The 15820-nt window shown below is 37.8% G+C and overlaps 2 protein-coding genes across 4 annotated transcripts; one reads left to right on the forward strand and one right to left on the reverse strand.

The window, feature by feature from the left end:
• The first annotated feature begins 119 nt into the window (after nt 1-119).
• Nucleotides 120-6053, forward strand: ppt1 (palmitoyl-protein thioesterase 1 (ceroid-lipofuscinosis, neuronal 1, infantile)). Of its 3 annotated transcripts, none has more exons than XM_017454417.2 (10): nt 120-138; nt 1583-1686; nt 2852-2961; nt 3109-3236; nt 3320-3390; nt 3541-3643; nt 4475-4565; nt 4748-4846; nt 4929-5000; nt 5198-6053. In XM_017454417.2, exons 2-10 carry the CDS (start codon nt 1590-1592, stop codon nt 5318-5320), a joined length of 894 nt encoding a protein of 297 aa, XP_017309906.1. In that variant the 5' UTR covers nt 120-138; nt 1583-1589; the 3' UTR covers nt 5321-6053. The 3 variants fall into 3 exon arrangements, with proteins under 3 accessions (XP_017309906.1, XP_017309904.1, XP_017309905.1); XM_017454415.3 differs by lacking the exon at nt 120-138 and adding an exon at nt 1085-1185; XM_017454416.3 differs by lacking the exon at nt 120-138 and adding an exon at nt 1103-1303.
• Nucleotides 6054-6698: 645 nt separating this feature from the next.
• cap1 (CAP, adenylate cyclase-associated protein 1 (yeast)) lies at nt 6699-14922 on the reverse strand. Its single transcript, XM_017454413.2, has 13 exons — nt 14766-14922; nt 11875-11979; nt 11559-11659; nt 11373-11450; nt 11128-11271; nt 10655-10740; nt 10462-10567; nt 10167-10344; nt 9383-9561; nt 9133-9256; nt 8898-8980; nt 8040-8183; nt 6699-7927 (listed from the first exon to the last, which is right to left on the reverse strand). The coding sequence occupies exons 2-13, from the start codon at nt 11975-11977 to the stop codon at nt 7844-7846; spliced, it is 1410 nt and encodes a 469-aa protein (XP_017309902.1). The 5' UTR covers nt 11978-11979; nt 14766-14922; the 3' UTR covers nt 6699-7843.
• Nucleotides 14923-15820: the final 898 nt, after the last annotated feature.

Here is a 15820-nt window from a genome sequence, read left to right on the forward strand (position 1 = left end):
TATTTACGAGTTGAACGCACATGAACACCACCACAACGTCGCATTTAGGACTGGGGAAACTCTGGCTTTTCTTTGAGTTTGGGGCGCGTCAGTTAGAAAACATGGCGGAATCAGTGGACGCAACGTCTGTAGTTGACGGTAAATTTGTTGAAACTGAATGTTTACTCACCTCAGAAGCTGGTTTCAGTTATTATGTGTTTGGTATATGCAGTAATTATTAAAATACAAGCTAATTGCTTAACATGTCTTTGTCAGGCTTTTTTTATGTACAATAAAACAAGCAAATTGCCTGCACAAAATATGATAGCATTATACAATTATGATATAACAGCCTATGTAATGATAGCCTATGAAAGTTTACGGGGGCTTCATAAATTGATTTTAAAAAATGTAAACACACCTGATGCACATTCTTTGTTCTTCATTTTCTAAAAGCTTGCCATATTTTTGTAGTTAATTGAGAGAAGGTACATCGCCGTCGTGATTACGACTTCCCCACTCGTAAATACGAACTTGCTAGGAGGACTTGAACGCACCATGTTCCACTACTGGAAATGACGACATATATCGAAAAAAAAAATCCAGACAAACTCAGCCAACTGTTACAAACGTGTTATTGTTGCTCCCAAATGTTTACTTACGTTAGTGATTTATTTTACTTTATTTATGGTTCTTTATACAGTGTGTTTGAGTGTAACGACTTTTAAGTGTTTAATGATTTTTTAAAATACACTAGCTAGCTTACAATCCTGCTTGACGTACCACAACAGAAACGCATGTGATTAAGCTAACACATTTATATGACATATAATGTCAGAAAGATTTCGGTCCTGCGTGTTGTTGATGATGCCAGTGGTGACGCTTTTACAACGTGAATACGTATTCATGTCACCGGAAATCACTGTCCGAATGTCCGCCAGTGCCCGAACGCGTGTACACGATGTACTGATTCACGACCTAGGGAGCTAGGGAGTTGATTGTGACGCACCCAAGGTGAACACACACTGGATAAGGCGCGCTATGTGTGCAGCCGGTGCACTGGGTGAACACACCCCGCTCTCCTCTTTCGTTGTTCGCGTCTCGGTCATGTGACTGGAGAAACAGGAAGTCTATGTTGTATTATTTTATACTCTGCGTAACACTGCTCTCTAACACATGTGGACTGACTGAACGTGAATCTTTTAGGTTTGCATCTGTCAGCCATGATCTAAAATACTGATGTTTTCCTGGCTACAAGGCGAAGGCACACCAGTTTGTTTCAGTACTGTCATATGATTTAGTGCTGAATTCAGGAAGTGAATCAGTAAGTATAAATGGTTTGGGTTTTTTTTGGTAAATATTGCTGTTAGAGTACTGATCTCATCTATAAAAGCATGAAAAGGAAGGAAACTGTGATGTATTTAAAAACTCGGTGTTAGTACTTGAAGGAAAAAGCCTATGGCAATGAGTGACGTCATATCAATGCTGTGCCCTTATTTGTAGCCGGGAAAATATCCCCCCCCCATTTGCTCTGTAGCATTTGCCCCTTGAGCAGTCACATGCTTTTATGTAAATTGCTCAGTTGTGTTGTGATCCTCTGCAGACTCAACATGGCATCCCTGCTGCTCTTCGGATCACTGCTTTTACTCTCAGGAGTGGCTCAAGGGTCCAATAACTCCATCCCTCTGGTCATATGGCATGGAATGGGTAAGATCAAAACTGTGTTCAATATTAACTAATATAAATTAGGGCCATATGTTTTGCTACATCATTTCAAAGTATTATATAAGGTGCAAATGCATATGGTAATGGAATGCATTGATCTCTTGTATTACAATAAAGATTAATGCGTTAATATACATCAGCAAACAATGAACTTATACATCTATACACCACAAGCAACGGAAACAAATTTATTAACACTTGCATTCTTATTTGTTTGAATGTTGTCTAATGTTAACTAATAAGCTGGGAGGCATAGTGGTGCAGCATTGCCACCTCCTAGCTCTGGGGTCTCGCTTGGGTTTCCTCTGGGTTTTCTGGTTTCCTCCTACTGTCCAATATATAAAACATATATTTATTGGTTTTATACATTTAACACACTGCATACATTCAACTAAACTTTTATCAAAAGCAAACAAATGGCAGTGTATTAAATAAAAGTAAATATACTAAGAAAAAAATGATAAACACCTAAAAATGTAAAATCACAAACACCTGGCAGCGTATTTTCACCATAGACTGGTCAAATACTCTGTGACTTCACACTTCAATGTCACTATTTTTGACAAAATCCTAAAACACCTCCCAAATGTTGTAAAATTCAGAAGCTTTCTTCCTCACGACATATGTAAGTTTCTCAAGAGCCAGACTTGATATTACGTTTTTTAACAAGAGTCCCATGGAGGGGCAACTAACATTATTCCAACACAGGACATTCGAGCATCTAGCTTGTAGTAGACATAGGTCGACCATTTTCCTTTCCCTACTGAAGAGAAAACAGTTATCTGCGACTAAAACATATTTTTAAATGTTGATAATCAGCTGAACTCAAATCAGAGTGTGTACCATTAAGCCTTACACTTAAATTTCACCAATTAACTGCCAAGAACAGATTAATTAAGGCTTTATTACATAAGAGTTTGTTTGTTTATTCATGCTTTAAACAATCATCAGTCAGTACAATAAAATTATATATATATATATATTATTCCAGAGTATTCATGTAGATGTTCATACTTTGCTAATGTTAATTAATAATGTAAAGATTAGTGAAACGTACTAACTGTAAAGTGTTCTCTGTAAACAGTAAAGTGTAATCCAGTAAATAACAGACCTGGCACACAGAATATTCTCAATCGTGTTTGTATAGGTGATAACTGCTGCAACCCTCTGAGCATGGGTGCTATTAAGAAAATGGTGGAAGAGGAGCTGCCTGGTATATACGTGCTGTCTCTCATGATTGGAAAGACTCTAAAAGAGGTACTCAAGTTAAATGTCATGATGCATTTTAGGGTTTCTTTTCTTACTTTTTTTTTTTTTTAGCTTTTGTTTGTGTTTTAATGTAAGAAAGGAACTAATGCAGTTTTAAAGTTTTTGTTTTGTTTTGCTCATTAATCTGTCATTCAGGACACAGAAAGTGGATTTTTCATGGATGTTAATGAGCAAGTGGCCTTTGCGTGTGATAAAATAGCACAGGACCCTAAATTGAAGGGAGGATACAATGCAATGGGCTTCTCTCAGGGCGCACAGTTTCTGTAAGTACTACGATACTTGATCATCTGGAGTGAGAAGAAAGCATTCTGATTTTCGCTCTTTTTTGTGCTTTTCTTTTGCTCAGACGTGCTGTGGCACAGAGATGTCCTTACCCTCCAATGAAGAATCTCATCTCAGTTGGTGGACAGCATCAAGGTAGTGAAAAATGTTTTATATATAAGCACAGTATGTATCACATTTCCAAATGTGATGTGTTGTTATACTGACATGTTACTTACTAACTTGCTCAGGTTTCATGTTCCTTTTCTTGGTTTCTCAGTTTTGTTGTTCTGCTTTGCTACACAGGAGTTTATGGTTTGCCTCGATGCCCTGGTGAGAGTTCTCATATTTGTGACTGGATCCGGAAGGCACTGAACTCTGGGGCCTACACAGATTTAGTGCAGAAACAGTAAGACTGTGATTTTATTCTGCAATGGTGACAGTTTTACATCCAGTTATATTCTTGGCCATGGAAAATCTGAGTTGTCTTTTATATTTATATAACAATGTGGCTGAATTAACACATCTGATTGGTCAGATGGTGTTGATTAATTGTCTCTAACAGCAGCTCTGACAGTAATGCTGCCTGTAATTCAAATCACAGGGTGATATTAATGCACTCGTTCTAATATTTGATCATTTCTATAGTAACAACTTGTATGGTGGATGCTTCACATAAACTAAACCTAATAATAAACATATTTTTTTAACAATGCATAGGTTTTTTTTTTTTTAAAAAGTGATAAATGTATAGTTGGTGATATGGTAAAACTTTGTTCAAGGAGACGTTCATTTAACATTTATGCATGGAGTCTCCACTACTGTCAGTGCTTTGTAATGGTCAGTAAGTTTTCCATCTTTCGAAGGTCTTTTTACTTTCTGGTTTCTCTGTAACAAAACAAGCTGTTGGATTTTTTGTCATTAACTAGAAGAGAATGAAAAACAAAGAGGCTGGCAGGTGTATACGTGCTATAACATTAGTGATAACATGATATAACTTATCTTGCGAATGTTACACAACATTAAATGCACCAATAAACACGCATGTTCATGAATACATTTTTTAAAAATTGTCTGCAAAAATGCCGTGTTATATGAGGAATAAAACATGTTGGGACATGCTGTTATTGGAACATAATAAACCTGAGGGATAATAAACTACCCCATGATTATTTTCCTATAACAGCTTGACCCCAAGTGTTTTATGCAGTACTTAAATGTGCACATTCTTTTGCTTTAGCTTGGTCCAGGCGCAGTACTGGCACGATCCACTCAACGATGACTTGTACAAACAGCATAGCCTGTTTCTTGCTGATATAAATCAAGAGCGGGTATGTCTGTGTTATTCATCAAGAGTTGCTTAGAGCATCTCATACTCATGTTTTCCAAGAGAAATACGGAAGTATTACCATTAATGAATTGTGTTATAAGTTGCAGGTGCTAGGTTAATGATCTGGTACATGAGATTAGAACATATCTGATCATGTCTGTACCTCATTACCTTTTCTTAAAGGTAGTGAATGAGACCTACAAGAAGAACCTCATGACTTTGGAGAAGTTTGTAATGGTTAAGTTTCTACAAGACACCGTTGTGGACCCTGTGGTATCCGAGGTAATAAAAGGTCTAGCATTAAAATCTACTCATTAAAAGATGAAGCGTTACACACCTTTGCTAACTTTACGTCCTCTCTCAGTGGTTTGGCTTCTTCAAAACTGGTCAGGCTAAGGAGACTGAGACTTTGCAGGAAAGTGCTTTATATAAAGAGGTAAGCATTGCACAGGTGTCACCTTCCTAAGTAAATGATCATTTTAACATTTCTGAGTTTCCTACTTTTCTATTCAATCCATGATGAGAAATGTTCAAGCAGAAATAGGATTGAGGCCCATAAGCTTCCACTCTACCTGTTTTGCAAGTGAAATTTCAAGCCAGCAAACCATCAGTGTGTCTTCTGATGTTTTGTAGGATCGCCTGGGACTGGCAGAGATGGATAAAGCTGGAAAACTGGTCTTTCTTGCTAGTGATGGAGATCATTTACAATTTACTAAGGAGTGGTTCAATGCCAAGTTACTCCCATATTTGCAGTAATCTCCCAGCTGTCTGTGTTAATAGCAGATCAGTAACAAGAAGAGACAGAACCGATATGCTCACATACCCTAATGCTGGATTACTTATGTATATCAGTTTAATGACACATTATGTACTAACTATAAATCAGGTCAATTTTATTGCACTGATGTTTTGCTTCCTTAAGTTGACCTGAGTGAAATCAGATTCACCTGACCTTTAACCTGAATTCATAAAGCTTCATAATAGGTCTTAAATTTGAGTTCAAACCTATAAACAGTAGAATATTCTGTATCTTGTGTTCAAGTGGTTGTTAACATTTATGGGAAAACATTTGGACTTTTCAGCAAGAGTAGATGAAAACGATGTAATTAAACTAAATTCCAGGCAGTCACAACATAATTCAAAGGTTTCTAATCTTACTATAACAATTTTCACAACCATGTGACTGTGCTGAATTTTCTGCTTGAAGTTTTTTTTTAACTTACTAGTTTTATTTTTACATAAATGTTTTAAGACCCAAATTTCATTATTATTTTATATTACTATCATTTTAAATTTTCAGTAAAATGTAAATTTCAGTCAAATTATGCATCCCTGTTTCTTTCAAGCTTATTTTATTAAATGGGCTCCAGGTTCTGGTGGATCTGATTTACAGAACCGACTGATTTTTGCAAAGCCATCAGATTCTAATGTGAATGTGTACTTTATGTGAAGGCAATTAATAAAAACTCAAGTTTTACTATTCTCATTACATTTGTTTAATTGATCATTTGCTGATTTTGGCACACTAATGCTTTCAAAGCTGTTCCTATCAGTTTAAACTGCACTGCATAGCTATGGCTTTAAACATTCCTAGGCAGCCTTCCTAAACTGGTCCCCAAGCAGACAGGTACAGAAATGGTGAGATAGAGTTTGAGAGCCCCAGATGTGCAGATTTGTGGATTTCTTGGATGGTTTTGTAAATGTAACCTGAAGTATTTCTCTCCCTTTTGGAAGATTTTGACAGGCTGATAGAATCTAGGACCAAGTCACATGATAAAGAAGGAATTATATGGATGTGTGCTTTATTTGGTTCTGCTATCATATTGTTTATGTACTTTAAGTCTAATCTCTGTTCTCTTTAGAAAGGACTTTAAGGGAATTTAATCAAACTTAGTGGTTTACCACTGATGACTTTCATTTTAGTGTACATCCCGTGATTATTACAGGTAAACGTTCAGTATGAACTGATCATTAAGTTCATAGGACACTTTATAGATCACATTTGTTCTTCTGAATTCTAAATTTGGAAACTTGGTTAGTGTAGCAATCTGACCTCCAGGAAATGACCAAAAAAAAAAAAATTTAAGAAAAAAAAAAAATTCAAACCACAAAGTAATGACAGAATAAAGTGCCATTCATTTAAACCGTTTTAATGTTATCTTACTCCAGTACTAATAATGAGCAGAATTAAAATTGTTGACCAAATAAAAAAAACTAAAAGACAAGACAAATTAATAATAATAAAAGAAATTTCACATGGCCTGAGTGCTATGAGAGGAGAAAACTTAAGATGATTAAGTAAAAATAATGGCTGATAAATCTACTTGAAACGTTTTATACTGACCATCATAAGAAATAATTCAATGACTGCTCAATTTGATGATACTGACATCTAGAGTCTCAACAGGAATTCTGCAGCTGCATTTATGCCTAAGAATTTTTAAAGAAAAAAAAACAAAAAACCCCCAAGGAGATCCCTATATGTCTGTCCTTACTGTAGCTCTTATTTCCAATATCATGGAATGCTACTTTACAGTGCTTTAGGGAACGTGCTCTGTGCACCAGAATACAGTATGAAATGGAAGAAATATTCATTTATTATTACAATATCTTTTAACATTTCTTTTGCTTCAGTGGTAAGATAGTAAGAAAGTACACCAATAAGCCATTATACAATCACTCACGTTCTCTAATTAGTCATCTAATTTGGGTGATGCCACAAATCTTGGTTTAAATTACCCCTAAACATAAAGTCACCATCAGTATCTGAAATGCTAGCTTTGATTTTATCTGAGGAAGGAGAGTGTGTGCTTTAGTACAGATTTGCATATATAGAACAGAAATCACTAGGACTCCCTCACCTGAAAACAACTTCTACCCCCTGATCATGTAAAGCAAATTTAAAAAAAAAAAAAAAAAAAAAAAAAAATGAAGTCAATTCATTATAAGAGCAAAAAATTTGACTAACAAATATAAAGAATATATGCATAATTTTGGCTGTTCACATTTTATTTTCCTTGGAATGCTTGAAAACAGCAAAACAGCTTGATTGTTGGCAACAAAGGAACTGCTATTAAACAGAATTAAATGGAATGAAAAGTTTCATTATGCTGCCTTAAGCAAACAGCCATTTCATTGGCTGAAGGAATGTTCAGCCACACCTCTGATTGGCTAATGAGGAGTGTGGAGACAATTAGCATTTCAGTTTTGTTTGTGATTGGCTGGTTGGTCAGTCAGGTAGGCATTGGCAAAGGGGGCAGAATATCATAGGTGAGGCTTTTATCCTGCAATCTCAGTGGCTGTAGTGACCAGCTTCTTGCCATCCCATACAGTTTTGAATTGCTCAGGGACAGGAAGCTCAGTCTGGAAAAAATAAAAAGAGAAAATGAACAATAAATTCATTTCATCACCACCTTGCACATTTGTATTTCTTGGGAATCCTCTTATTCATCACAGAATTCACTCAATCACTCACAAAGTCTCCATCTTTGCCAGGCACCAGCACATTCATCTCTGAACTCTTGGCACTGACGATCTCGCACGACAGCGAGCCCTGACTCAGGTACACATGGCAACCATCAGTCTTATTGATTGAAATGGTTGGCACCTTGCCCAAAACCTGCATGTACAGAAGACATTCAAATATGCAACAAAGACAACATGCTAAAACGTAAAATGACAATATGCTATAACATAAAAGGTCAAATAAGGCAGTCAAATAGACTTGATTTAGCATTCAAATACATTTCAATTTATGCCTTCTCAACCAAAAAAAAAAAAAAAAAAAAAAAAAGTTTTTGAAATAACTTCGGTTTTATTTGTTTGGACACACACACACACTAATGTTTTCTTGTTAGTAACCTCTAACTGAACATTACAGTTTTAATGACATCTCCATATACGCTTACCCATATATTTTCACTACACGGGGTATACCGTAACGGCGTTGTAGAACTAACAGAACATTACTGAGATTCCAATAAATGCATGACTGAAAAATGAATTACTTACATAATAAACAGTCACTTTTATGACACCTACTTGTTTGTTTTTAAATAAAATTCAAAAATCAATTCAGAATTTAACAAAGTTGTGAAAATACAAAAGGTAAGTAATATGCGGTATACTCCATTCACACTCCTTTAACTACATCAAGCAACAAGGGACATTTGTGCAAAAATACATAAATAAATAATAATAATAAAGTTTAGGAATTGTGTTTCAGCAGATTCACATTTAGTGAATGAAAGTGTTGCATGGTACAGCCCTAATTAAATGTGTTCCCTCTTTGGATTGAGCCGAATATGTACTATATACACACACACAGACTCACCTGGACTTTAACATCCTTGCAGTTGATCATCTCCACAATACCCACAACATCATCAAAAACAAGGCCCAATTTCTTGCAGTTGTCTGCAGAGAAAGTGACATGGTATAAAAAAGAAAAATCAAAACAAAATGTAACTTCTTTTTGTGCAAGCAACTTTTTTGGGAGGAAAAAACCCTCCCAAACAAACAAAAAAAACCTCAGTTTGTGTGAAGCGGGAGCAGTGCTGCATCCATACCTACAGTGATGGAGTTGATCTTTCCTTTTATCTGCAGAGTGCTGTTGTTGCACTTGAAGGCATAGACCACCTGTTTGAGCTCTGTCTCACTGATCACAAGGCCCTGAGCACCTTCATGGTTCTCCTATTAATTACATTGAAAAGCCAACAGAAATTGAGAAGTTGGAAGCAGGCAAAAAACAAACCCTGATATATCCTTAATGGCAGCAACGTTAATTCCGCAGATTTCGTGACAATTCTTCCCACTTACCACTTTCCACTTTTTGCCTTCCAGCTCCAGCACTGGAGGCAGAGTGCGGGCCGGGGTAGCAGTGGCGGTTGGCCGGGGGGCTGCTGAGAAAGGTTTGGGTCCTGTTTGCACAGGGCCTGCCTGAGACCTCAGCTGAGGATTCTTATGGGTCTTCTGGGTATCAGACACATGCTTCAGCCCTGAATGTGTATTAAACAGACATGAGAGTTTAAGGCATAGAAAATGACCTCGACAGCTGTAAAATAAATAACACCACAGTACTTTCATGACCACTTTGTTGTATCAAACAAGCAAATCCTCAGAACAATGAACACATTACTGCTGCTCTATTACTAGAGAGTTACTTCTCATTTGATTTATTAGCATTAGCTAATCAGTGTGGATGCTGTACTTATACAGCTGGCTTATCTGCTCCATAAATATTTCCATGATTGCTACAGCTTCAAAGTACATGCTGATAAAGACATTTAGAACCAAGAATGATTTTTAAAACCATTACTATAAAACACACCACAGAGGTTAACTTGTAGTTGTAATGTAGCTTTTTAAAATGTGTTTGTTGATGTAATTGTGGCATGTACCATTTCTCAGAATGACAACTGTAGCTGAATTCCTTTTCAAATTATTTTTTATAATAATAATTTACCTCACTTAATTTCTGTAAGCCAGCTGCCTTTGAGACAGCCTGACCTTTTTGTTTACAACCAATATCAATAAAGCAAATCGGCTGGAAAATTAACATCACTCATAACACAGTATAGTAATGGGCTTTGACTAATTTTACCTTTAGTAATGTCAGCTCCCTTGTTGAGGGAAGCAAACAGAGCATTACGGTTGACGGAGCCTGCATCTCCACCTCCTGACTTCTCCAGTTCAGCGGATGGAGGAGGGGGGCCGGGAGGAGGAGGAGCAGCTCCACATCTTGGAGCAGCAGAAACTCCAGATGCTGAGGCAATTGGACCCTGTGGCAGAAAAAACAACAACAATATACCCTTAGAATGACCAAACCAAAAGTCAATAGAAAAATAATAATAATCATCATCAACAACAATAAAGATAGAACCAAGACCACAACTCACACTCTTGCTCCAGACCAATCCGGTGGTGTGATGTTGCTTTATGTATGCTTGCAGCTCAGTCCAGATTGACAAGTAGGCCTTGACCCAGTCCACATGAGTTTTGTCCCTATAAAATAAGGCACATAAGACCGTTAATTGATTGAGCACAAAATACGAAAAATAAAATAAGTAAATAAGGCACCATAGTGCTTACTTGTCTTTGTAATCCTTGAGCACACGGTTTGTGTAGAACATGGCAGCATCCTGCATTTCCTTGACATAAGGACCAGGCTTAGGGGCCTGACAACATGAAAGAAAGAAAGAGGTCATTCGGCTTTTCCACCAAGATTCATTATATGTAAATCTCAACATTCAGTTTCATGTTCAAGTGGAAATAACAGTAGAGCTAACACACACATTAATGATATCATTTAGCAACAAAAACTACTATAGTCTCATCTATATTACTGTCGAATAAAAATTCAAGACACAAATGCCCAAGCTACTAAGCTGAAACACTGAGCATTGTCACCAGATCACAGAAAAAAACCGTAGCATAGTGTCTCACTATACAATACTTTTTTTTCCCCTGCATGAATGAATGGATGGATTGTTTCAAATCAAATACACACCGAGTTTTAGTAAATAACCATTCATTCACACAAATGCCATGCTGACAGCACTCACCATGGCGACCCAGCCGAGGGCAGGCACACTTTCGCTGACGGCTGAGAGGTGGTTGAAGAACGGAGAGGAGCGGTTCTGCTCTCGGAACGACTGCACTTGCTGGATCACTTTAGACACTGGATCCAGCAGAGATGTCAGAACGGCCTAAGACCCCCACACACGTGACAAATTACACAAAATGAACTGTAACAAATCTGATCTTCATTTAATAAAACTCAACTTGATCGTAATTCTTATTTACTTACATCAGAGGGTTTCTGGGAGCAGGAGGCCGTCAGCAGAAGCTGCCTCTGACAGGTGAAAGCTTGCTTCATCATATCAGCCTGCAAAAACAAATGAGATTACAGAATATTAAGCATGGCAGAAGAAACCGTTGTAATTCACATGAATTGTGGGTCGGAGGGTTGATCTGTAAGCACTGCTTTACATACATGCTTCAGAACATCGCCGCCTATCTTCTGACTCAGGGTGACGTATTCGGCAATAGGGCCTGAGATCAGAGCATCGTAGGCCTCGACGTATGCAGACACGGCTGTAGACAAAGAACAAACCAGAGTACGAAAGGATGTTAGATCATGAAAAAAAAAAAAGCATTGCACAGGCAATGTTTTTTGTTCAAATTCACTGCCAACTTTACTTTCTAAAAACAGCCTGGGTTTGGCAGTCAGATGTCCTTTGCACTCCATCAAAAATATGGTTTGCATTAGATCAGTAATAAGGAATGAGACGGTGTTTCATTTGCAATACCTCCACCAGCCGCGGAGCCACCTGCACCCCCAGTGCTGGAAATGGCCTCCAGGCGGCCAACAGCAACCTCCAACCTCTGCACCAGACTCGCCAGCTCAGCCATGCCTATCAGAGACGCACTGTTAGTGGTGAGAACATGAAGCGAGTAACCTAAAATCACTAAGTGAAAAGGACAAACCTTCACTCAAATATGCTATGGCATTTGTTATTAACTCTTTATAGAATTACTGTTAACAATGAAGAAAACGATGTAAAGAAATAAGCAACAATCCCACATAAGATCACCCTACACTACAGTTTGCAATATACAATGTACTGACAGACTCCCAAACAAGTGAGACTGGATGCGTCACAACTCGTCTCTCAGAGAGAGAAAAAAACAATTGCATACCTCATTCTCTTAGGACAACAAACTATTGCAAAACTATTCAAATGTGAATATAAAGGAATCTAAAACTTTTTTGATGAATATAAAGAAATACAACATTTCTGACACAATGTTGTCTACTATTGGGAGATTTCTGAGCAGAATCTTCCTTATTCAGGAAAATCTTTGGCATACATGTGTAAACCTAGCTTACAGCCTCATGCACGAGAAACCTGATCTACCAATCCAAACAACTGACTCATTGTGTCCACTTGAGTGCTCCTGCACAGGAAAAAAACAAAAAACACCACAGGTAACCCAGGTGTGCCACCAATCACCTGATTCTAATTTGCTATTCCTTAGGGGAAACTCATAGCAATTATCTGTTAGCAAGATTACATTAACCAAGTGAATTCTGTATGCACACAACCAAGAAAGGATTTACAGTGCAGAGCACCAAGATACAGTGACTCTCTGACCGATCAGGTAAACACAGAGAGAAGGAGAGGGAAATTGAGAGAATTTGAATGCCAAGGCAAATAACCTGCATACTTCCCTTTTGCCCATGCTCACCTGTCCAAACAGCAGAATCGAACGTTTAAAATTGTTCTCCCACAAAATACAAGTTCGACTCAGATGGTTCAAACGTGCAAGGAATTTATACACGCCCACTGGAAAGCTTGAATACCAAGGGGTCACCAGCACAAACAGGCCAGTGAGCCAAGTCAGTAGTGCAACTATTTATTTGGCTTTCAAATTAACTTAACACACACCTGGTCCCAAAAAAAAAAAAAAAAAAAAAAAAAAAGTTTAGAGCATCTCAGTAGGAAATTGTTATTTAAGGTAACTTGGTAGGAAACAATTGCCAGAAAATTTTGTTTTAAGACCATTAGCATAACAAAAAGCTGCAAGTGAACATATGCATATGTATGTTCCTAAAACATCTACAAAAACAGAAATACAAGTAGTATAACCTATTTGCATGTTTTAATCGCAGTGTGATGAATGTCAGACAATGTCACCGATTTGATATCGATCACTGGGAAAATATACCTAGTATCAAAGCCAAAATTATGATGTTGTGACAGTCCTACCATAAAGATCTGAGGCAGATATTTTTACCCAGATATGGTTTTTTTTTTGTCCTGGCGGTTTACATATGCACAGGACTTAACTCAAATGTGGTTCCTATTTACAATCATTACTCAGCAATAAAGCACATGGCTGGTAACAGCAACTTTTTCCAAGTAGCATCATTGTGGTTTTAGAAAGCACACATGACTCCACTGTGATTACTCTAGTCCTTTGTATTTTTCCCCTCAAGATCTTTGTCATGGCCCGAGAAACATCCTCATAGACAGCCCAAGTCATATAGCTACCCTGCAGGTTTTTTATAAACACTTGTACCTACCCACAGACTATTAGGATACGTTTCATCTGGGCTCCACTGTGTTGTTTAAGTAGCACATGATTAATTTTGGCCTAGCACATCATCACATAATAATGACTATAACTTCAGAATGAACGGGAAAATCAGATTAGTGTTTAAATGTAAGAACCTCATTCGATTGTGACCCAAAAGCCCCCATGTGGATCACATCCAAGCATTTTGCATTTACTCAGTCATCCAATCTGTCAGAAATGATTGGCAATATAAATACAGCCTTGGACTCAAAAGGCTCAGGCCTAAACTCCCTAGGTTATAATGTTCACTACGAAACTGTACATAGTTATGTGGTGATGGTTTAACAGCCTCGGGGTTGAGCGCATTTGCAAAAGACATGAAGAGAGAAGGCTACAGTCTAGTGTGGACAAAAACGGGTCATTTCTGCTTTAGTCTTGGGAGAAGTAGGCCAAGTTACATCCATTCTTAGAGCAGGCTGTATGAGTGGCCACATTCATTCACTATAGTGTTCAGTAAAGATTTAAAAGAAGTATATTACCCTGAGGGGCTGATATTACGGAAACTACTAACAAATGATAGTAAACAAGATTGAGGACTGTGGATATATTACATGACTGAACAAATCGTTTTAGAAAACTCACTCGCTCGCTCGCTCTCTCTCGCTCTCTCTCTCTCTCTCTCACACACACACACACACACACACACACACACACACACACACACACACAGTACAGAAAGTGCAGCACATTTGAAGGCTGTCTCTCTCTTGCTATTTCCTGGGGCTGCGGATCTGCACAAACAGCAGAAATGTAACACCAACAACTTTCTTTCCAGTGAAATACTCTGATTTATAATTGCACATTCGTTAAACGAAATTAAACATCATATTTTGACGACGAAAAAGAGAAAAAAAAAGACCAGCTGAGCTAAAAATACGCCTAACTAAGCAGCTCTCCTTGCCGTGTCACCGCCTATAATTTCACCGCCTGTAATCTAACGGCTGAAAGCCGCAGCGCCGCTTTGTCCTGATGAACAGATTTATGCCCTCACAGTCCAACAACATCGATTTATTATGACACAGAAATAACACTTTAAAGCATTTCAAACTCATTTCCCTACCTTCGCTTTCTGACAAACGTTAATATGTTTCAAGCAAGCTTTTTTCCCCCCTTTCTCTCCAGCCCAGTGGGTGTGTTTGGTCTCTCAGTTCCGTATCTCTAGTCTTCCTGTATGCAACAGAGTTCCCATCAGCCCCCGCGCGCTATTTCCGCCCCAGCTCAACAACGCACCGTTCGACTTCCTTATAAGGGCAGAGGAGAGGAGTGCTGAAATAAAGAAAGAAGAAATAGTCAAGCAGGAAGGACGAAAAAGAGGGATGACAGCAGCACAAAAACACAACTGCTGGAAGATATAGAAAGGGACATTATTTCCTGAGTATGCGTTTTTCCACAGCAGAAATAGATGGATGGACTTGAGTGGGAAACTTGGAACATTATCATACAAAACGAATGAATGCACAGCACTAAAATCACAGTATTTGGACAGTTCTGTTAGTTTTGATATATTGCGATTACTTTTAAAGATACACTTTATTTGACATTCTCAAGCACAACCTCATTGCAAATTTAAAAAAAAAAAAAAAACAAAACTGTAGGGGTCTTTACTGTTTACACACAAGGGCGTGGCCATATGGGTGGCAAAGGTAGCAGTTGCCACCCTTGATATCAGCCTGGCCACCCTTTCTGAGAAGTCTACTACAGGTTAGCAGTTCATGAAGAATTAATGTCTAGCTACTGATATTGTAGCATTGTATTTATTTGAGAAAATCCCATGCATGTATTTGAAACTACTGAGCAACTCTGAAGCCAATACAATGTCATTAATTTGGCATTTATTTTGCACAAAAAACCAACCTGGACACTGTGTATAGATCATTTAGGTGGTGCTGACAAAGTGGACTCCCACTCAGTGTGCTCCTGCCCCTATGCAAACACACAGTTTACAGTATTTAAATGTGTGGGGTTTTTTTTTTTTTTTTTTTGACTGTTGTTGATGTCCAAAATCATTTGTCTTAAAGTATATATAATTCTGAAAGTTACTGATTGTAGCTGTAGGCATCATTCTTTCATCTCTTGAACTCACAAGTTTTTCATACAACATTTACACTTAAATTA

Source organism: Ictalurus punctatus, chromosome 24 (genome assembly GCF_001660625.3).
Source record: "Ictalurus punctatus breed USDA103 chromosome 24, Coco_2.0, whole genome shotgun sequence".
Lineage (NCBI taxonomy): Eukaryota > Metazoa > Chordata > Actinopteri > Siluriformes > Ictaluridae > Ictalurus > Ictalurus punctatus.

Excerpts from the sequence above, each read along its gene's own strand:
- ppt1 (XM_017454415.3), top strand. The coding sequence starts at position 1,112 with ATGTTGTATTATTTTATACTCTGCGTAACACTGCTCTCTAACACATGT. Across the intron at positions 1,687-2,851 it reads GGTCATATGGCATGGAATGG|GTGATAACTGCTGCAACCCT; the intron begins GTAAGATCAAAA and ends GTGTTTGTATAG. Across the intron at positions 3,644-4,474 it reads ACAGATTTAGTGCAGAAACA|CTTGGTCCAGGCGCAGTACT; the intron begins GTAAGACTGTGA and ends CTTTTGCTTTAG.
- cap1 (XM_017454413.2), bottom strand. The coding sequence starts at position 11,977 with ATGGCTGAGCTGGCGAGTCTGGTGCAGAGGTTGGAGGTTGCTGTTGGC. Across the intron at positions 11,272-11,372 it reads GCTCCCAGAAACCCTCTGAT|GCCGTTCTGACATCTCTGCT; the intron begins GTAAGTAAATAA and ends TGGGGGTCTTAG. Across the intron at positions 9,562-10,166 it reads GGGAGCTGACATTACTAAAG|GGCTGAAGCATGTGTCTGAT; the intron begins GTAAAATTAGTC and ends ATACACATTCAG.